General features: G+C 44.8%; 1 protein-coding gene across 1 annotated transcript; it reads left to right on the top strand.

The window, feature by feature from the left end:
* Window positions 1-9,994: 9,994 nt before the first annotated feature.
* On the top strand, window positions 9,995-13,962 carry LOC122341136 (laminin subunit beta-1-like). Its single transcript, XM_043234472.1, has 3 exons — window positions 9,995-10,122; window positions 13,549-13,708; window positions 13,816-13,962. The coding sequence occupies exons 1-3, from the start codon at window positions 10,015-10,017 to the stop codon at window positions 13,944-13,946; spliced, it is 399 nt and encodes a 132-aa protein (XP_043090407.1). The 5' UTR covers window positions 9,995-10,014; the 3' UTR covers window positions 13,947-13,962.
* Window positions 13,963-22,277: the final 8,315 nt, after the last annotated feature.

The raw sequence follows: 22,277 nt of genomic DNA, 5'->3' as shown, positions 1-22,277 counted from the left end.
CATTCAACAAATCTTACATGTATTCTACTGACTTACCTTTAATCAACAGACCTAATCTGCATTCTACAGGACTTACCTTTAGTTAACAAGCTGTACCTGTACTCTTACCTTTAGTCAACATACGTTACCTGTATTCTAGAGGACTTACCTGTTTTCTAAATTACTTACCTTAATTCAACAAGCCTTACATCTATTCCACAGGACTTACCTGTTTTCTAAATCACTTAGCTTCATTCAACAAACCTTTCCTGTATTCTACAGGACTTACCTTTAGTCAAATCAAATCAAATCAAATCAAATTCAAATTCCATTGGTCACATACACAGACATACGTAGTACGACATGTAGTGAAATGCTTTGGGCCATCATCCCATCCACATCCAGATACAAGATGGGGTTAGACATGATGGGATGACAGAAATAAGGAAGTACAGCATTTACATGAGGAAGGGTGAGGCGAGAAAAAAACAAAAACAAACCCAGACTGTGCTCCTAGGGGACCTGTCACCAAGCCAGCAGAGGAGCTCTTACCCTGGGTGATCTGCGATCACTCCTCTGCTGCTACTTCCTGTTCCAGGACTATAAAAACTGTAGCAAGCCACCGCCTGCAGGTTGCATTGTTTCGCCTGTTTCTTTGTTAGATCGTTCGTGGATTATTGTTTCTGATTTCCCTGGTTTTGACCCTGTCTGTTTTTCGGTTTTCTGATTGTTTGCTGCCTGACCTGACCATCGCCTGTTTCTGGATTTTGTTATTGCCTCGCCTCCTATACATCTGTTTGCCCTGTTTGACGCCTGCCTGCTATGACCATGCCTTCGTTTAATAAAAGCCTGCATATGGATCCGCACGCCTCAGGCCCCCTCATTCATGACAGAATGCAACCTCACACCAGGATCCAGCGGCTTTTCACCTGATCCATGTCCAGGTAGGACCCTCGCTAGACGTTTATTGGCCCTCAAGCAAAGGCACTCGATCAATTGAGGATTATACTCAAGAGTTTCTGGACATGGCTTACCTCTCTGACATACCTGACTGCTTATTGATTGAGTTGTATCATGAGGGAGTAAATCAGCCACTCAAGACAAAACTTGTTCGTGAGGGTCCACGTGAGTCGCTTGCACAGTTTATTGAGTTCGGTTTAGTGACTGTGGGGTCAGCTTTCACGTTGGGTGTTGAGGAGGAAAAGGATACAGCATCAACTCCAGTAATGGCTGCCTTCCCAGAGCCGCTGCCCAAGATGGCCGCCTTCTTCCCAGAGCCGCTGACCAAGATGACCGCTTCTTCCCAGAGCCGCTGCCCAAGATGGCCGCCTTCTTCCCAGAGCCGCTGCCCAAGATGGCCGCCTTCTTCCCAGAGCCGCTGCCCAAGATGGCCGCTTCCCGAGCTGCTGCCCAAGATGGCCGCCGCCTGCCCAGAGCCACTTCCCAAGATGGCCGCCGCCTGCCCAGAGCCGCTTCCCAAGATGGCCGCCGCCTGCCCAGAGCCGCTTCCCAAGATGGCCACCTGCCGTGCAAAGCCTCCAGTGCCCGCGCCTCGTGCAAAACCTCAAGTTATCCCACCCTCCCACCCTTGCTACACGCCGCCGATGGATCCCAGCAGCCCCTGCACTCATCCTCTGCCCTCCACCTGGAGCTCACCACGGGTCTGCCAGTCTCCATCGCCGCCGTGGGTGAAGGATCCTCGCTTCATCGCTCCGCCTCCGAGTCCCAGACTCCACCTCGGCTTGTAGACCCATCGGCCCCTGGGCTTCTAGCTCCCTCCTCTCCACCGTGCTCCGTCAGTCCACCAGCTCCACCAGGCTCCATCGTCTCTCCAGCTACGCTTGGTCGGTCGTCGACCATCCGTCGCCTCAGGATTCCACTCCTCCAGCTTCGCCGCCCCTCCATCCCTCCGGCTCTGTCAGGCTCCCCCTCCCCGGCTCCACCTCAGTCCTCTGGCTTCACCGCCCTTCTCGTCCCCGCCTCCGCATCAGTTGCCGGCTCGCGGTGTCGCCAGGACCTCCAGCGCTCTGTGTCACCCTGGCTCTTCGGCTCTCCGCCTCCGCCTCAGTCTCCTCGACCACCAGCTCCGCTGCCATCGGTCGGCCCCATGGAGTCGATGACAGTTACCTCTCCATGGCTCCTCCCTCCGTCGGCTCCACCACTGACCATCATGGCTGGGCTCTGGATCGCCTCCCGCTCCGTACTCCTCCTGTTTTCTCCCTGGCTCCTCCCTCCATCTCTTCCTCCTTGGACTCCGTTTGCTGACCCCCTCCTGGAACCCCCTCCCAAGCTCACAGTGTTTTTTGTTTGTTTTATGGAGTGCCAGGAGTCGCTCCTAGGAGGGGGGCTATGTCACCAAGCCAGAAGAGGGGGCTCTTACCCCTGGGTGATCTGCGATCACTCCCTCTGCTGCTACTTCCTGTTCCAGGACTATAAAAACTGTAGCAAGCCACTCACCTGCAGGTTGCATTGTTTCGCCTGTTTCTTTGTTAGATCGTTCGTGGATTATTGTTTCTGAGTTCCCTGGTTTTGACCCTGTCTGTTTTTCGGTTTTCTGATTGTTTGCTGCCTGACCTGACCATCGCCTGTTTCTGGATTTTGTTATTGCCTCGCCTCCTATACATCTGTTTGCCCTGTTTGACGCCTGCCTGCTATGACCATGCCTTCGTTTAATAAAAGCCTGCATATGGATCCGCACGCCTCAGACCCCTCACTCATGACAGGACCACAGTGTGATAACGGGGAAAAAAAAACACCTCAGCAATAGAAGAAGATAGTTTAGACACTTTGACAACATGTAAAACAATGTAAAGTCTCTGGGTCATTGGGATCCTCCACTGGCGAGCAGTCATCCTTCTCTGGCAGCCGTCAATGCAGCGTTGATCCAGACCTGTCTGCCAGGCAGGCGGAAAGGTGGGAGTGAGGAGTGCGAGAGCGTCTTCACTGCCGTGATCTACCGGGGGAGTTGTTTTTCCAGCAGTGCATGGTAGAGGGAGTCGAAACCAGATAGGAATGGAATTTGTTTAGGCTTGGTGCGAGTAGTCGTAAGCAGTTTACTCGAACAACTCTATTGTCCATTGTGGTCCCCAAATTGATCCATTTTTCGATGCAAAGCCTCGAGCTTCCCCATGATGTTATCCAAAGTGCGGTTTACAACCACAGTCTGAGTCCCGACAGATCTGCCCACTACTTCAGTTATTCCAGGCAGCCTTGTGGGGCTGTGGACAGCTGCCCTCGTTCTCTCAATTTGTCGATATACCAGGGCTATGCCCAATCCGATCAGCAATAGCCCCGTAATCAAAGTTCCGAAATGAAAGATATCTTCAATATCCTCCACGGAAAGAGGTGCCAAGCACACGAGACGCCACTTCTCCCACGCGTCCATCGAATACCCGGCTGCCATCGTCCCGGCAGGACAGTGGGGTTCCCCCTCTTCAAGAAGATAACCTTACTCGTATTTCTAAAACACTGACCTTCAGTCAACAAACCTTACCTGTATTCTACAACATTTACCTTCAGTCAACAAATTGTACCTGTACTCTAAAACACTTATCTTTAGTCAACAAACCTTACTTGTATGCTACAGAACTTATCTGTACTCTATAGGACTTACCTGTACTGTACAACACTAACCTTTATTCAACAAACCTTACCTGTATTCTGCAGGACCTAACTGTATTCTACAACACAAACCTTTATTCAACAAACCTTACCCGTACCTTACAACATTTACCTATAGTAATAACATAATTTTAGAACAGGTTTTTGAAGTTTGCTTTTCTGCTGCAATACCTTTTTCGAATTATTTTTCTTAAATAATGACCCCTAAACACTTATGCGTTTACTGTTTGATGTTAATGGAAAGACGCTAAGCCCTAATTTGTGTTTCCTTTATACTGCAGATGTATTTTAATCTTAACCTATATTACATTTGAATTTATTCAGCCATGTAAGAAGCACCAGGAAAAATTAAATAAAATAGAGTATCCTTCTATGTTCTAGAAGTTCAGTAAATGTGAGAATAAAGAATATATGCGTGTTATAGGTTCATGTAAATGAATTTATGATATTGTTCATTTTAAAATGGAATGTTAATGATTTAGAAATTTAGAAAGCCTATAGGACAACGAAAACAGGCTATGTTAATACCCAATGTATCTTAATAGAATTATTTGAAGCTACATCCACAAGTCGTTACAACAAATGCAGTTTCTGAGTGAATCTGTAGTACATTTTACTGTAGACTGATTTTAATATGAAATACAAATGTCAATATATGTTGTTTTATGGCAAAAACTTTTAAATAAATAAATAAATGAATTGGCTCTATATTCATTTGTGCTAATTTCCAACAATACATTATGCAACTCTACTAAAATGAATATCAACCGCAAAAATGTCAACAACATAAAACGACCACTAGATGGCAGCGTACAAAAGGTCTCGGGGTCACCATCACAAACCACAACACAGACATAAACAAGGTCTGTGTCTTTCAAAGTCAATTCATTTTCATTGTGTTTAGTATTGTAAGAGCGAGGATCCTTAGAGACAAGTCAATAAATCAAGCAATTTCCATAATTACAAGCAGAAAACTCTTGCTGAGCTCCATTGTGTTTTAATGCAGCTCAGTTTATTTTATTTATTTTTTAAAGCACACTGGTTTGATCATATCAGCAAACTTCACTATAGGGACATTTGTAATGACAGACAAAACAGCTTACACCCCATATTAAAAGTGACAATAGCTTACCAAATAATAATATAATTTATGCTCATTTTTAACAGATGGTCACCAGACAAGAATAGCTGGACTTCCTTTTAGTCCTTCCCTTCTGTTTTTCAATTTTATGACCAATTTTGTTTTTGTTGCCGAACTGCAAAATATGCTTTTCTTACATACGTTTCCGGAAAAAAATATCTAGAAATCAAAATGATCAGAATCAGAATCAGAATCACTTTATTGCCAGGTATGTTTGCACATACGAGGAATTTGTTTTAGTGACAAAAACTCTACAGTGCAACACGATAACAAGACAAGACAGATATAAAGAGAATTATGTACAATATACAAAATATAAAATGTGCAACACAGCAAAAATAAAAATAGAAAAATAAAATATATACTATAATTATTGCTTCCTTTTAAGAAAAAGTGAGTCAAAATTAAGTGAGAGATTTTTCTTGAAAAGTCTGTCAGTCTTGAAAATCCTCTAATTGAAGATTTTTTTGAATATTTTGGCTGGACAACAATGAAACAAATCTAAACAAGAACAGCAGTTTTTTGCAGTGTAGTTCATACAGTAGCATATTTTACGATGGCCTATATATATATTAAAATAAGTATTAAAATAACTCAAATAGTATTTTACAATTGAAACTAAAACAGCGAATCATAGTTCAAATGATTCGCTCAAAAGACTGATTCATTCAGGAGTCTGTTCTTAATGAGTGTCTAACTGAATCATTGACTCGTTCGTTTAAAAACGCACATTCATGCATAAACCAAACTCATTTAAAACTATTTTCTTTGACGAAGCAGAGCGAAATCATGAAAAAGTGTTGCAGTCATACAATGTAAGTCATTTAATATCAGCGTCGTTTATTGAACTGTTGTATGAAATCTTGCAAATGAAACTCCTTGAATTGTCATTTAAAGCTGTTTTTAAAACAGTTAAATAATTAAAATGAAATCTATTATAAAAATTTAATTTAAAAAGAAATGAATAATTGCATAAATATTCAACTCGTGCTGAGATGTACGAGCGATGCGGAACTGACGTAAGCGCCGGCGTGATTCGCGTCTTAGTTGCTATAGCGACGTGTGTTATGAGTTCCGCCTGAATATATAAACACTCGAACCCATCGCTATCTGTTGGTTGTGAGACGAGGAGACATTTGAGTATTTTCTGATCAGATCTTGTTGCTTTCTGAAGCTCATCGGAGGATTCCCGAGAAGAAGACTTTTATTTCAGACGGAGATCAGCGGATTTTCTTGGAGAAGAGTTTTAAACTGTTATTTGTTCTATAACTAAACTTATTACTGCAGTTGTGTCTTGTATTGTTATTGTATTTCATTTTATTTTATACATTTTCTTTTTTTTCTCCCTATTTGGAGTTTGGAGGAAGTCGTCAATGGCTCACTCGGACGAAAGACGAGGTATGTTTTTTAATGGATTATTTTAGGATATTTATTATTGGTATGTGCATTGTTTGACAGCTTGTGCAACCTGTTATATTGAAGTTAAGTGATGCGTGTCTTGTTCCACGTGACAGATAAACTGTGCTAAATAAGGTTTTGATTATTGACTGTTAATAAAACAGTATGAAGTATTGTAAGTGTGTAATATTTCAGCCTCGGGCCGCTCCAGATCCAGGAGCGCTGCTATCTCTCAGACGGCTGCTCAGGAGGATGGGAGACGAGGCTCTCTGGTGATCGTGACCCAGAGCAGCCCCTGAGCCAAGAGCTACCAGGATACATCGCGCCTCTGCCTTCTGACCTGGCTGTTTCTGTGTCCACAGATCAGCCTCACAGGAAGAGGAAGCGGCAGAGCGGCGGCCGGGAGGATGAAGGGCCGCCCACCTCCAACACAAGACCAGCCAAACGCTCCCGCAGAGGTCAGGATTATCAAAGATGTCATGACTCAGTTATTAATAGAAAATGTTCTGTTTATACATGTTCTTGTGCGTTTCAGAAGTTGTATGCCAAGGGCCCATTGCTGGGCCGAGGTGGATTCGCTCGGTGCATGCTGGGATACGCAGGTCCGACAGACTGCCAGTAAGACGTTTCCTTCCCTGCCTCCTTCAAACAGCTTTTAGAGTTGGCGATATCAGTGAAGGCGTGATTTCCTGCGGTTGATCTGTTCACAGGTTGCCATCAAGTACGTTTGCAAAAGCAGGACGCCTGAGAAGCTGAAAGTGGTGAGTTGAAGGTGAATCTGTTGTGAATCTGCATTCAGCTCTGGATGTAACGGATCTTTGGTCTCTGCAGGAAGGTCAGGGTCTGCTGCCGCTGGAGGTGGCGTTGATGACCCTGGTCAATTCGGCCCTGCCTGCCCAAACGTCCTGCAGCTGCTGGAGTGGTTCGACCATCGCAGACGCTACACCATGATCCTGGAGCGCCCTGCCTTGCCAAGATCTCCAGAGTTTCTGCGAGGAGAACGGATGTCTGGAGGAGACTCTGGCCAAGAAAGTCCTGCTGCAGCTGATCACGGCGCTGAAACACTGCGAGAGCCGCGGAGTCCTGCACCGGGACGCCAAACCGAGAACCTGCTGATCTCCACTGAGTCACACGACATCAAGCTGCTGGACTTCGGCTGTGGAGATCTGCTGCAAGACTCGCCTACCGACACTTTGCAGGTTGCTTTGATCTCACTGCAGTGATGCGTTTGTGAACAGCAAAGGGAAGATTTTGATCGGACGCTTGTGGTCTTGTTGTGTCTCTCAGGCACTCTTGAATACGCCCCTCCTGAGTGGTTTCGCAGCACCGCTATCACGCAGGACCGCTACGGTTTGGTCGGTCGGGTGACGCTCTACAGCATCCTGTGCGGCTGTTTCCCCTTCAGAGGAGCACGCAGGGTCACCTCCAAAAGCAGGCTGACCTTCCCTAGAGAGCTGTCTACAGGCAAGAGACAGACGTCACGTCCAGATCCAGGTGAAGCGTGTGCTTTTGTGTTGCTGAAGACTGTGTTGTGTGTAACAGAGTGCCGCCAGCTGATTCGCTGGTGTCTCAGTGCATCGGCATCAGACCGCCCAGTTTAGAGGACATTGAGAGCCACCCTGGTTAAACTGAACAGGTGTAAGGCCAGTGACACACACTTTCTGAATCACAGCAGAGTCACGGCTGGATTGTGTCGTTGGGATCAGTCTAGATCAATGCTTTTCGACTGTTTGTATAGGGGAGAGCAGGAGTGACACAGGAAGTGCGGAGAACTGCTTCCTGGTCACCTTCAGTCCGGTGAGGGGCTCTGTGTGGATCCTGGAGGAGCTGAACACACAGCACCAGCAGAAACCAGAGCCTGAGATCAGATAGAGATTGGGGTTTTTAGCTAAAGCGTGTTTTTCAGAATGAGAGTAGAGAGAAAAAAGGAGAAATGGGACATTGTGTAAATAAGAGGAACAGACCGAGGCACTAGACACTAAATTGTACATATAATTCATATTTATTCATGTTTAGATGTAATAGATTTTTAGTTGGTTTGCAAAAGGAGTCTGTGCTGTCTAAAACCAGCTTGTGGTTTTGTAAATTAATTTGGTCATATAATGAAATGTAATTTCAATTATACATTTAGTGTAAATATATTTGAATAAAGCCTGTACGTTTGCAGATGATTGCAGTGTCTTTTAGTGGACAGAGGGTTAATGTGTGTATTTGTTTGTTATGTTGCACTTTAAGCGATACATTCTGCTATTTCTAAGGATTATGACAGGAACACAGTGAATTATGATAATACTGTATATTATACCTTTTAGTGCAAATACACTCTTGGAAATAAAGGTACAAAAGCTGTCACTGGGGCGGTAGATTTTTAAAAGGGACATGTTTGTACCTAAAGGGTCCATTTTGGTAGCTTAAAAGGTACATATTAGTTCGTAAAGGTACATATTTGAGCCTATGTCACGGTGTGGTTTAAGTAGAAGGAGCACTCAATGAGAAAAATAAACTAAAACAGTTTTAATCCTCTAAAAACGAACAAAATAGCAATATAGCTGCAAGCAGGCAGGACAAAAAGGACCACACGCATTAAAGACGAGAACTGACGATTAAACAGAAGCAAACTGGAACTTAAATACACACAGGAATTGACTAAATTAACAAGACACAGTTAGACAATTAATAGAAAGTAGGTGACACTGAACACATGGGAGAAGACAAAACAACAACAAAAGAGTCCACACGTGTGACAACCTAATAGGTACAAAAGTGTATTTTTAAAAACGCATCGCCCAGTGACAGCTTTTGTACCTTCATTTTTGAGTGTGTGTGAAATACAAATAGAAAAAAACAGCAGGTTTGAAATGATCTGACATTATTTGCTCATTTAGCAGTAAGCTGTGTAAGTGTTAAGGTTTCTTTTAAAACACTTCGAATTAATAAATGTGACGATGCTGGCCTCACAAAGAAGATCAGAAAGGTAACCTTATCCCTGACTTGTTAAACCTCATTAAACCCACTTGTTAAAAGCCTTTACAGCACGAATCCCATTCCAGAGCTGAAGAAATGACTAAATTCCTCTGAATTCTGATATTTTTGTGTTAATATCAGGCAATTGTTTTGGAGTTTATCACAATTCTGTTTTTGATGCATGTGTGAGTGTTGTGAGGAAGTCATTGTGCAAGAGTTTATGGAGAATATTACATGGCAACATATCTCTCGCTCTTTATGTACGGTCAGTTTAATTCTGTCAGTTTCTGAAGAAAGAAAGAGTAAAGAAAGGAATAAAAGAAGGACAGAAGAGAGAGAGAGAGAGAATCTGCGGCTGTCGGGAGTACATCTATTTATAGATATGTATTTGCCTTCAGGTATTTATAAACAAAAATAGGCATGAAATAATGTTTTCTAAATCATTAAAATGTGAAAATTGACTGGAACAAAAAGTATCAGAGGAAAATAGAAATCATGTCTTTATAGCATTTTTAATTAAGGCGTAGTACAAGACTTCTTTGTCGCACAAATAATTGTCGAAAGCAAAAACATTTAGTAGAAAAATCTGACGTGAAGGAAAAACTATTTTTGGAATGAGCAATTTTGAGTGGGATTCTGGTTGAGAAGCACTTCACTAAAATGTACCATATCTGTGGAATGTGGTAGCATTGCCACCTACTGACCGGTTCATTGTTAATCTGTATTTATATAGCGCTTTTAACAATACAGATTGTGTCAAAGCACTTAAGAGTATCAAACAGGAGAATAGTAAAGTAAAATGTAGTGTCTGTGCAGTCAAATGACAATAATAACTGGAAATGAATGTAAATGTTTGTATATTGTCTGGTTTTCACAGAAAGGAGGCGACGGATGTGAAAGACACCTCTGAGATGGTGAAGGAGGCCTTGCAGCAGGCTGAGCGCGCCCAGAGTTCAGTGACCGAGGCTCTGAAACAGGCCAGCGCTGACATCAAGGGAACGCAAGACCTGCTGGTCTCCGTAAGTCTACATTTCTAGCCATTGGTTCCAAAGGGGACCGTTTTAGCCATTCTTTAGTCATTAGTAATTTGGACTTGATCTTTGAAGCAATTTGTGACTCTTTTGTTTAAAATGCGTTGGACTTGGAGCTAAAACTGAGTAACACCGCTCAAGGCTGCTGAAGTTGGAAAGCGATGTAGCTTTGCTGAAAGAAAAGGCACTCAACACCTCCACCAGCGCGAACAGCACAGAGAAAGAGGCGGACAGCATCAAGGCACTTCAAAAATTCAAATTCAAATTTGATTTGTCACATACACATACATACATGGTACGACATGCAGTGAAATGTTTTTTACAACCTTCCAGCGTCGGAATAGAAAACGAAAAATATAAAATATAAAAATATATATATATACGAAGAAGTGTACAAAGTATAAAAGGTAAAAATAAAATAAAGTATAAAATATAAAGTGGCTGTGTGAATGTCCAATGTAAAGTGACTAGTGGAGTATTGTCCAGTGTAATTGTCCAGTTGTAAGTGGGTATCTGGGGAAAGAGGGGTGAACATGGGAATCCCGGTGATTAGGCGCTGGGTGTTCTCTGGTTCAGACTCGAATGGCTCATGGAAGAAGCTCCTCCTCATTCTCTCTGTGTTTGCCTTCAGGGAAGGAAAGCGCTTTCCTTAACGCAACAGAAAGAAGAGTCCATTGTTGGGATGGCCGAGGTCTTCCACGATCTTCCTGGCCCTGGTACAGCACCGCTTGTTGTAGATGTGCTGCAGCACAGGAGGTCAGTGCGGGTGGTGCGCTCAGCTGACCGCACCACCCCCTCTGAAGGGCTCGCCTGTCCTGCATGGTGCTGTTCCCGAACCAGGAGGTGATGTTTCCCGTCAGGACACTCTCAATGGTGCAGGTGTAAAAGTTCCTGAGCACCTGAGATGGGAGTCTGAAGTCCCTTAAGCGCCTCAGATGGTATAGACGCTGCCGGGCCTTCTTCACCAGGGTGTTGATGTGACAGGACCAAGACAGGTCCTGCGTGATGTGAACACCCAGGTACCGAAAAACTGTCCACTCTCTCCACCGGGTCCCCTTTGATCATGATGGGATGGTAAGAGCGCACCTGCTTTCGTGCTGAAGTCCACTATTAACTCCTTTGTTTTTCTGACGCTCAGGAGCAGATTGTTCTCCTGAAGGTAGACCATCTCATCGTTGTTGGATATCAGGCCCACCACGACAGTGTCGCCAGCAAATTTAATGATGGTGATGGAGTTTGTAGTGGCCACACAGTCATGTGTGTACAGCGAGTACAACAGGGGCTCAGAACACAACCCTGAGGGGCTCCAGTGCTGAGAGTGAGGGAGGATGAGGTGTGTTTTCCCATCCGTGACGGCTTGTGGTCTGTCGGTCAGGAAGTTGGTGATCCAGTGACGCAGGGATGGGCTGAGTCCCAGGACCTCCAACTTCGAGGTGAGTGTGGAGGGAACTATGGTGTTGAACGCTGAACTATAGTCCACGAACAGCAATTTCACATAGTTCCCTTTTCTAAAATCCAGGTGGCTCGTGGTTGTGTGGAGGAGGTGTGTGATGGCATCCTCCGTAGACCGGTTCTGGCGGTGGGCGAATTGTAGTGGGTCGAGTGTGTCCGGTAGTGATGCGGTGATGAAGTCTCTGACGAGTCTCTCAAAGCACTTCATCTCTACCGTCGCCAGAACTGCGCGGTAATCATTCAGGCAAGAGGCAAGAGGTTTCTTCGGCACAGGAACAATGATGGACTGTTTGAAACACGAGGGGACTGTAGACTGTTTCAGGGAGAGATTAAATATCTAAGGTAAGACTCTGTTATTTATTTATTTTCGTTTGAGTAGGTTATTTATATTTTTCAATGTAGTTTGTTTATTATGTTGGCCTTGCCCTCTCCTGAAGATTTGCTTCCTCTGTTATTCATCTGTTCTTAAATAAATGAAAGATATTTATTCGAGACTGCGTTTGTGCTTTTCTGGATCAGGGGATTGATGTGACCGTCCGACGTTTTTTTTTTGTTTTTGTAGACTTTATTTGTTACAGCCTTGCGTGCCCCCTAGACAAACGGGGAGGCTCGTAACACTATCCCCGTGTTATAGGCCGCGGAGCGGATCTCAGAGAGTCGTGGATAGTTTACCCACGGTTTACCCACGGCTTCTGGTTGGGAAACGCCCTGATGACTGTTTTCTACCGTGTCATCCGCTAGTTTCGATGAATCCCATCACTGCTTCTGTGAACACGTTGACGTCCTCGGAGCTACACCTGAACATGGCCCAGTCTGCGTCATCCAAAGCGTCCTGCAGAGCGGCCACCGAATGCTCAGACCAGCGTGACACCTCCCTCTGTACCGGGGCTTCCTGTTTCAGCCTCTGTTTGTAAACAGGCACGAGGAAGATGGCGTCATGGTCCGATTTACCAAACGGTGGGCATGATTTTGCCTTGTAGCTCTCTATGAAGGGTGTGTAGCAGTGATCCAGTGTCCTTTCGCCCCTGGTGGGGCAGGTGAGTTGCTGGTGAAAGTTTGGCGGTGCGCGCTTGAGGTTTGCACTGTTAAAATCCCCCATCACAATGAGTGCGGCGTCCCGGTGCTGTGACTGGTGTGATGTTAGGTGATCGTGCTTGAGGTGGAATATAAACGGCACTGACTATGACCGAGCTGAATTCTTGTGGAAGATAGAAAGGGCGACAATTGATGGTCAGAAGTTCCAGGTTTGGTGTGCAGGAGCGTGAGAGAGGGTTGGTAAACAACTCGCACCAGCGATTGTTCACCATCAGACACACTCCACCTCCTCTTGTCTTCCCCGACTCCATTGTTCTGTCCATGCGGTAAACAGAGAAAAACTCGGCCGGTTGTATGGCGTGCATCACTGGGTTCAGCCATGTCTTGGTGAAGCAGAGGAGGTTGCAGTCCCGCACCATGTCTCTCTGGAACTTGATCCTTGCCCTGAGGTCATCGAGCTTGTTTTCCAGAGACTGGACGTTGGCTAACAGGACACTAGGTAGGGGAGCGCGGCGTGAGCGTGCCCTCAACCTGTTCCTGATGCCGGCTCGTTTCCCTCGTGGATGCCGGTGCGGGTCGCGTCCTTTTGTCTTCGACAGGATCTCGCTCGGCCAACATGGGTCCGGGTTTAAAAACGGCGAAAGGTGGGTGCATTGTACACCAATAGATATAAGAGTGGCTCGGTCATATGTAGTAATAGCCATCTTATATAAAGAAAACAGCGTAGACTATTTAAAATACAAACATACTTAACAAAAAAAACAGAAAGTTTTGCGGAGCGGTCGTGGACGGCAGCCGACTCAACGGCGCCATCTTGCACTTGCTGAGCAGCTCAAAAGGTGCATGAATCACCTGGATATGATACGTCATCTCTGCTAAGAAGTGTTGTGGGTTTGTAACCTATACTATACATGACTGTTTATGCAGGATCTGGATTCAGAGCTGAAGGACAAGTACAGTAGTGTCGAGCAGGTGATCACACAGAAAGCAGAAGGAGTGGCAGAGGCCAAGAAAAGAGCAGAGAAAGTCCAACAGGAAGCCAAAACATGGCTGCTACAGGCCAGCGACAAACTCCAGCTGCTAAAAAGTATGTCAATAACGCATCTCTAATTAAAGCATTAGAAGAGAACCATCACAAAACATTAACTTTTTAAATGTTCTCGCTTAAAAGAACAATATGTCTGTGTTTTTCAGATCCTGAGAAGAACTATGATGTAGATCAGAAGCTGCTGGAGGACAAGGCCAATGAACTGGTGGATGTGGATAAGGCTGTGAAAGAACTGCTTCAGGAGATCAGTCACAAAGTCACCGTCTACAGCACCTGACTGTTTTAACACTACTACTGACTGCTTTGGGAACATTTATGAAATTACCTTCTACGCCAAATCCCTGAGAAGGTTTTGTGAGTTTTACCCATACTTTATGATCACTGTATGGAAGGGTGTTACACACTTTTATGAACACGAGAGAATGCGATTTGGATTTTAAACCATAGCAGACCAAAGAGTGAATGTAGGATATGCCCAACATAACTATGAGACTGCAATTACATTGACCTCATTGTTTCAATTTTAGATTAGAGTTAAAAAGTAAAATAATATAAATGTAATTTTTACAAACGTTTTTGTTTACAGATACTTGGACCAACTTGTGAATACCATGAAAGTTCAAATCAGAATAAACTCAAGTGTGAAACTGACATTGTTATTGTGTAAATTTCTCAAATCAAGGAAATCAATCAATCTGAGGAAACCTTAAAATATGCAAACAACACTGAAGACTGAAGTGTATTGTGAAAGAAAATCACTCTTTACTCCAAAATATTTTTACATTTGTTTATTTTCAGTTGTTGGTTTTATTGCTGGAAAATGACACTGATATGGACCGGGATCATGGCTGTAGACTGGAGCTGGACCTGTCCTGAAGCAATGAGGCTCGCAGACTGATGATACATGGAGCCCGCAGACTGATCTAAACGATCCAGATAAAGATCTGTTACCTATTCTCAATTGCCCTGTGTATCATCAGTCTTGGGCTACAGCTCTGACATTGTTCTTGTGCTCTTGTGGATTTGCTTCTGAATCAGACACCAGTCGTGTTGTGTTTGTTACTACGTTACAGCTGCGTTATTTAAACTCGCACACTCAGAAGTGTTCAGCTGGGATCAGGCTTTATGAAGAACAGTCAAGATCTTCCACAGTGACTCAATCAATCATTTGTTATTTAAACTTGCCTTATACACAGAGGCATTGTCATGTTAGAGTCCTGTCCATAAATCTGTATCCACAATTCCCTAGAACATCATTGTATGCTTTAACATTACGATTTGTACTCATGGATATTATAATAATAAATACATACTAAATTTAATGATAAAATTAATAATAAAGTAGTTCAACCTGTTTATTGGAAGTGGGTGACCCAAAACTTTTGTCAATATAGTGTATAAAGATACATTTACATTTGTGTTTACATGCATTTACTTCAGTCTTTTATCTGTCTTTATCTCTTTAGACTGCTTTTGGACACATTAAATATGATTTTTTTGCCAAACACCTACTTTTATTCAACAAACCTTACCTGTATTCTATGAGACTTACTTTTAGTCAACAAACTTTACCTGTATTCTAGAGGACATATCTTAACTCAACAGACCTTACTTGTACTCTAAAACACTTACCTTTAGTCTAGAAAGCATACCTGTATTCTACAGGACTTACCTGTTTTCTAAATCACTTACCTTCATTCAACAAATCTTACATGTATTCTACTGGACTTACCTTTAATCAACAGACCTAATCTGCATTCTACAGGACTTACCTTTAGTTAACAAGCTGTACCTGTACTCTTACCTTTAGTCAACATACGTTACCTGTATTCTAGAGGACTTACCTGTTTTCTAAATTACTTACCTTAATTCAACAAGCCTTACATCTATTCCACAGGACTTACCTGTTTTCTAAATCACTTAGCTTCATTCAACAAACCTTTCCTGTATTCTACAGGACTTACCTTTAGTCAAATCAAATCAAATCAAATCAAATTCAAATTCCATTGGTCACATACACAGACATACGTAGTACGACATGTAGTGAAATGCTTTGGGCCATCATCCCATCCACATCCAGATACAAGATGGGGTTAGACATGATGGGATGACAGAAATAAGGAAGTACAGCATTTACATGAGGAAGGGTGAGGCGAGAAAAACAAAAACAAACCCAGACTGTGCTCCTAGGGGACCTGTCACCAAGCCAGCAGAGGGAGCTCTTACCCTGGGTGATCTGCGATCACTCCTCTGCTGCTACTTCCTGTTCCAGGACTATAAAAACTGTAGCAAGCCACTCGCCTGCAGGTTGCATTGTTTCGCCTGTTTCTTTGTTAGATCGTTCGTGGATTATTGTTTCTGATTTCCCTGGTTTTGACCCTGTCTGTTTTTCGGTTTTCTGATTGTTTGCTGCCTGACCTGACCATCGCCTGTTTCTGGATTTTGTTATTGCCTCGCCTCCTATACATCTGTTTGCCCTGTTTGACGCCTGCCTGCTATGACCATGCCTTCGTTTAATAAAAGCCTGCATATGGATCCGCACGCCTCAGGCCCCTCATTCATGACAGAATGCAACCTCACACCAGGATCCAGCGGCTTTTCACCTGATCCATGTCTAGGTAGGACCCTCGCTAGACGTTTATTGGCCCTCAAGCAAGGCACTCGATCAATTGAGGATTATACTCAAGAGTTTCTGGACATGGCTTACCTCTCTGACATACCTGACTGCTTATTGATTGAGTTGTATCATGAGGAGTAAATCAGCCACTCAAGACAAAACTTGTTCGTGAGGGTCCACGTGAGTCGCTTGCACAGTTTATTGAGTTCGGTTTAGTGACTGTGGGGTCAGCTTTCACGTTGGGTGTTGAGGAGGAAAAGGATACAGCATCAACTCCAGTAATGGCTGCCTTCCCAGAGCCGCTGCCCAAGATGGCCGCCTTCTTCCCAGAGCCGCTGCCCAAGATGGCCGCCTTCTTCCCAGAGCCGCTGCCCAAGATGGCCGCCTTCCCGAGCCGCTGCCCAAGATGGCCGCCTTGCCCGAGCTGCTGCCCAAGATGGCCGCCGCCTGCCCAGAGCCGCTTCCCAAGATGGCCGCCGCCTGCCCAGAGCCGCTTCCCAAGATGGCCACCTGCCGTGCAAAGCCTCCAGTGCCCGCGCCTCGGGCAAAACCTCAAGTTATCCCACCCTCCCACCCTTGCTACACGTCGCCGATGGATCCCAGCAGCCCCTGCACTCATCCTCTGCCCTCCACCTGGAGCTCACCACGGGTCTGCCAGTCTCCATCGCCGCCGTGGGTGAAGGATCCTCGCTTCATCGTTCCGCCTCCGAGTCCCAGACTCCACCTCGGCTTGTAGACCCATCGGCTCCCCTGGGCTTCTAGCTCCTCCTCTCCACCGTGCTCCGTCAGTCCACCAGCTCCACCAGGCTCCATCGTCTCTCCAGCTACGCCTTGGTCGGTCGTCGACCATCCGTCGCCTCAGGATTCCACTCCTCCAGCCGCCTCGTCCCTCCATCCCTCCGGCTCTGTCAGGCTTCTCCCTCCCCCCGGCTCCACCTCAGTCCTCTGGCTTCACCGCGTCCTTCTCGTCCCCCGTCTCCGCATCAGTTGCCGAAGCCTGCGGTGTCACCTAGGACCTCCAGCGCCTCTGTGTCACCCTGGCTCTTCGGCTCTCCGCCTCCGCCTCAGTCTCCTCGACCACCAGCTCCGCTGCCATCGGTCGGCCCCATGGAGTCGATGACAGTTACCTCTCCATGGCTCCTCCCTCCGTCGGCTCCACCACTGACCATCATGGCTGGGCTCTGGATCGCCTCCCGCTCCGGACTCCTTCTGTTTTCTCCCTGGCTCCTCCCTCCATCTCTTCCTCCTTGGACTCCGTTTGCTGACCCCCTCCCGGAACCCCCTCCCAAGCTCACAGTGTTTTTTGTTTGTTTTATGGAGTGCCAGGAGTCGCTCCTAGGAGGGGGGCTATGTCACCAAGCCAGAAGAGGGGGCTCTTACCCCTGGGTGATCTGCGATCGCTCCCTCTGCTGCTACTTCCTGTTCCAGGACTATAAAAACTGTAGCAAGCCACTCACCTGCAGGTTGCATTGTTTCGCCTGTTTCTTTGTTAGATCGTTCGTGGATTATTGTTTCTGAGTTCCCTGGTTTTGACCCTGTCTGTTTTTCGCAATAGAAGAAGATAGTTTAGACACTTTGACAACATGTAAAACAATGTAAAGTCTCTGGGTCATTGGGATCCTCCACTGGCGAGCAGTCATCCTTCTCTGGCAGCCGTCAATGCAGCGTTGATCCAGACCTGTCTGCCAGGCAGGCGGAAAGGTGGGGGTGAGGAGTGCGAGAGCGTCTTCACTGCCGTGATCTACCGGGGGAGTTGTTTTTCCAGCAGTGCATGGTAGAGGGAGTCGAAACCAGATAGGAATGGAATTTGTTTAGGCTTGGTGCGAGTAGTCGTAAGCAGTTTACTCCGAACAACTCTATTGTCCATTGTGGTCCCCAAATTGATCCATTTTTCGATGCAAAGCCTCGAGCTTCCCCATGATGTTATCCAAAGTGCGGTTTACAACCACAGTCTGAGTCCCGACAGATCTGCCCACTACTTCAGTTATTCCAGGCAGCCTTGTGGGGCTGTGGACAGCTGCCCTCGTTCTCTCAATTTGTCGATATACCAGGGCTATGCCCAATCCGATCAGCAATAGCCCGTAATCAAAGTTCGAAATGAAAGATATCTTCAATATCCTCCACGGAAAGAGGTGCAAGCACACGAGACGCCACTTCTCCCACGCGTCCATCGAATACCGGCTGCCATCGTCCCGGCAGGACAGTGGGGTTCCCCCTCTTCAAGAAGATAACCTTACTCGTACTCTAAAACACTGACCTTCAGTCAACAAACCTTACCTGTATTCTACAACATTTACCTTCAGTCAACAAATTGTACCTGTACTCTAAAACACTTATCTTTAGTCAACAAACCTTACTTGTATGCTACAGAACTTATCTGTACTCTATAGGACTTACCTGTACTGTACAACACTAACCTTTATTCAACAAACCTTACCTGTATTCTGCAGGACCTAACTGTATTCTACAACACAAACCTTTATTCAACAAACCTTACCCGTACCTTACAACATTTACCTATAGTAATAACATAATTTTAGAACAGGTTTTTGAAGTTTGCTTTTCTGCTGCAATACCTTTTTCGAATTATTTTTCTTAAATAATGACCCTAAACACTTGCGCGTTTACTGTTTGATGTTAATGGAAAGACGCTAAGCCCTAATTTGTGTTTCCTTTATACTGCAGATGTATTTTAATCTTAACCTATATTACATTTGAATTTATTCAGCCATGTAAGAAGCACCAGGGAAAAATTAAATAAAATAGAGTATCCTTCTATGTTCTAGAAGTTCAGTAAATGTGAGAATAAAGAATATATGCGTGTTATAGGTTCATGTAAATGAATTTATGATATTGTTCATTTTAAAATGGAATGTTAATGATTTAGAAATTTAGAAAGCCTATAGGACAACGAAAACAGGCTATGTTAATACCCAATGTATCTTAATAGAATTATTTCGAAGCTACATCCACAAGTCGTTACAACAAATGCAGTTTCTGAGTGAATCTGTAGTACATTTTACTGTAGACTGATTTTAATATGAAATACAAATGTCAATATATGTTGTTTTATGGCAAAACTTTTAAATAAATAAATAAATGAATTGGCTCTATATTCATTTGTGCTAATTTCCAACAATACATTATGCAACTCTACTAAAATGAATATCAACCTTAAAAATGTCAACAACATAAAACGACCACTAGATGGCAGCGTACAAAAGGTCTCGGGGTCACCATCACAAACCACAACACAGACATAAACAAGGTCTGTGTCTTTCAAAAATCAATTCATTTTCATTGTGTTTAGTATTGTAAGAGCGAGGACCCTTAGAGACAAGTCAATAAATCAAGCAATTTCCATAATTACAAGCAGAAAACTCTTGCTGAGCTCCATTGTGTTTTAATGCAGCTCAGTTTATTTTATTATTTTTTAAAGCACACTGGTTTGATCATATCAGCAAACTTCACTATAGGGACATTTGTAATGACAGACAAAACAGCTTACACCCCATATTAAAAGTGACAATAGCTTACCAAATAATAATATAATTTATGCTCATTTTTAACAGATGGTCACCAGACAAGAATAGCTGGACTTCCTTTTAGTCCTTCCCTTCTGTTTTTCAATTTTATGACCAATTTTGTTTTTGTTGCCGAACTGCAAAATATGCTTTTCTTACATACGTTTCGGAAAAAATATCTAGAAATCAAAATGATCAGAATCAGAATCAGAATCACTTTATTGCCAGGTATGTTTGCACATACGAGGAATTTGTTTTAGTGACAAAAACTCTACAGTGCAACACGATAACAAGACAAGACAGATATAAAGAGAATTATGTACAATATACAAAATATAAAATGTGCAACACAGCAAAAATAAAAATAGAATAAAATAAAAATAAAATTCTTGGAGAAGAGTTTTAAACTGTTATTTGTTCTATAACTAAACTTATTACTGCAGTTGTGTCTTGTATTGTTATTGTATTTCATTTTATTTTATACATTTTATTTTTTTCTCCCTATTTGGAGTTTGGAGGAAGTCGTCAATGGCTCACTCGGACGAAAGACGAGGTATGTTTTTAATGGATTATTTTAGGATATTTATTATTGGTATGTGCATTGTTTGACAGCTTGTGCAACCTGTTATATTGAAGTTAAGTGATGCGTGTCTTGTTCCACGTGACAGATAAACTGTGCTAAATAAGGTTTTGATTATTGACTGTTAATAAAACAGTATGAAGTATTGTAAGTGTGTAATATTTCAGCCTCGGGCCGCTCCAGATCCAGGAGCGCTGCTATCTCTCAGACGGCTGCTCAGGAGGATGGGAGACGAGGCTCTGGTGATCGTGACCCAGAGCAGCCCCTGAGCCAAGAGCTACCAGGATACATCGCGCCTCTGCCTTCTGACCTGGCTGTTTCTGTGTCCACAGATCAGCCTCACAGGAAGAGGAAGCGGCAGAGCGGCGGCCGGGAGGATGAAGGGCCGTCCACCTCCAACACAAGACCAGCCAAGCGCTCCCGCAGAGGTCAGGATTATCAAAGATGTCATGACTCAGTTATTAATAGAAAATGTTCTGTTTATACATGTTCTTGTGCGTTTCAGAAGCGTATGCCAAGGGCCCATTGCTGGGCCGAGGTGGATTCGGCTCGGTGCATGCTGGGATACGCAGGTCCGACAGACTGCCAGTAAGACGTTTCCTTCCCTGCCTCCTTCAAACAGCTTTTAGAGTTGGCGATATCAGTGAAGGCGTGATTTCCTGCGGTTGATCTGTTCACAGGTTGCCATCAAGCATGCGTTTGCAAAGCAGGACGCCTGAGAAGCTGAAAGTGGTGAGTTGAAGGTGAATCTGTTGTGAATCTGCATTCAGCTCTGGATGTAACGGATCTTTGGTCTCTGCAGGAAGGTCAGGGTCTGCTGCCGCTGGAGGTGGCGTTGATGACCCTGGTCAATTCGGCTCCTGCCTGCCCAAACGTCCTGCAGCTGCTGGAGTGGTTCGACCATCGCAGACGCTACACCATGATCCTGGAGCGCCCCGTTCCTTGCCAAGATCTCCAGAGTTTCTGCGAGGAGAACGGATGTCTGGAGGAGACTCTGGCCAAGAAAGTCCTGCTGCAGCTGATCACGGCGCTGAAACACTGCGCGAGCCGCGGAGTCCTGCACCGGGACGTCAAACCGGAGAACCTGCTGATCTCCACTGAGTCACACGACATCAAGCTGCTGGACTTCGGCTGTGGAGATCTGCTGCAAGACTCGGCCTACCGACACTTTGCAGGTTGCTTTGATCTCACTGCAGTGATGCGTTTGTGAACAGCAAAGGGAAGATTTTGATCGGACGTTTGTGGTCTTGTTGTGTCTCTCAGGCACTCTTGAATACGCCCCTCCTGAGTGGTTTCGGCAGCACCGCTATCACGCAGGACCGGCACGGTTTGGTCGGTCGGGGTGACGCTCTACAGCATCCTGTGCGGCTGTTTCCCCTTCAGAGGAGCACGCAGGGTCACCTCCAAAAGCAGGCTGACCTTCCCTAGAGAGCTGTCTACAGGCAAGAGACAGACGTCACGTCCAGATCCAGGTGAAGCGTGTGCTTTTGTGTTGCTGAAGACTGTGTTGTGTGTAACAGAGTGCCGTCAGCTGATTCGCTGGTGTCTCAGTGCATCGGCATCAGACCGCCCAGTTTAGAGGACATTGAGAGCCACCCCTGGTTAAACTGAACAGGTGTAAGGCCAGTGACACACACTTTCTGAATCACAGCAGAGTCACGGCTGGATTGTGTCGTTGGGATCAGTCTAGATCAATGCTTTTCGACTGTTTGTATAGGAGAGCAGGAGTGACACAGGAAGTGCGGAGAACTGCTTCCTGGTCACCTTCAGTCCGGTGAGGGGCTCTGTGTGGATCCTGGAGGAGCTGAACACACAGCACCAGCAGAAACCAGAGCCTGAGATCAGATAGAGATTGGGGTTTTTAGCTAAAGCGTGTTTTTCAGAATG

Source organism: Puntigrus tetrazona, unplaced genomic scaffold (assembly GCF_018831695.1).
Source record: "Puntigrus tetrazona isolate hp1 unplaced genomic scaffold, ASM1883169v1 S000001140, whole genome shotgun sequence".
In the NCBI taxonomy this organism is placed as follows: Eukaryota; Metazoa; Chordata; class Actinopteri; order Cypriniformes; family Cyprinidae; genus Puntigrus; species Puntigrus tetrazona.
Note: the sequence above shows the minus strand (reverse complement) of the source record. Positions and strands in the feature narration are given on the sequence as shown.

Bases quoted from the DNA above. Each gene is read 5' to 3' on its own strand.
- LOC122341136 (XM_043234472.1), top strand. From the start codon at position 10,015: ATGGTGAAGGAGGCCTTGCAGCAGGCTGAGCGCGCCCAGAGTTCAGTG. The intron at 10,123-13,548 runs GTAAGTCTACAT...CTGTTTATGCAG, and splicing joins CGCAAGACCTGCTGGTCTCC to GATCTGGATTCAGAGCTGAA. The intron at 13,709-13,815 runs GTATGTCAATAA...TGTGTTTTTCAG, and splicing joins CAAACTCCAGCTGCTAAAAA to ATCCTGAGAAGAACTATGAT.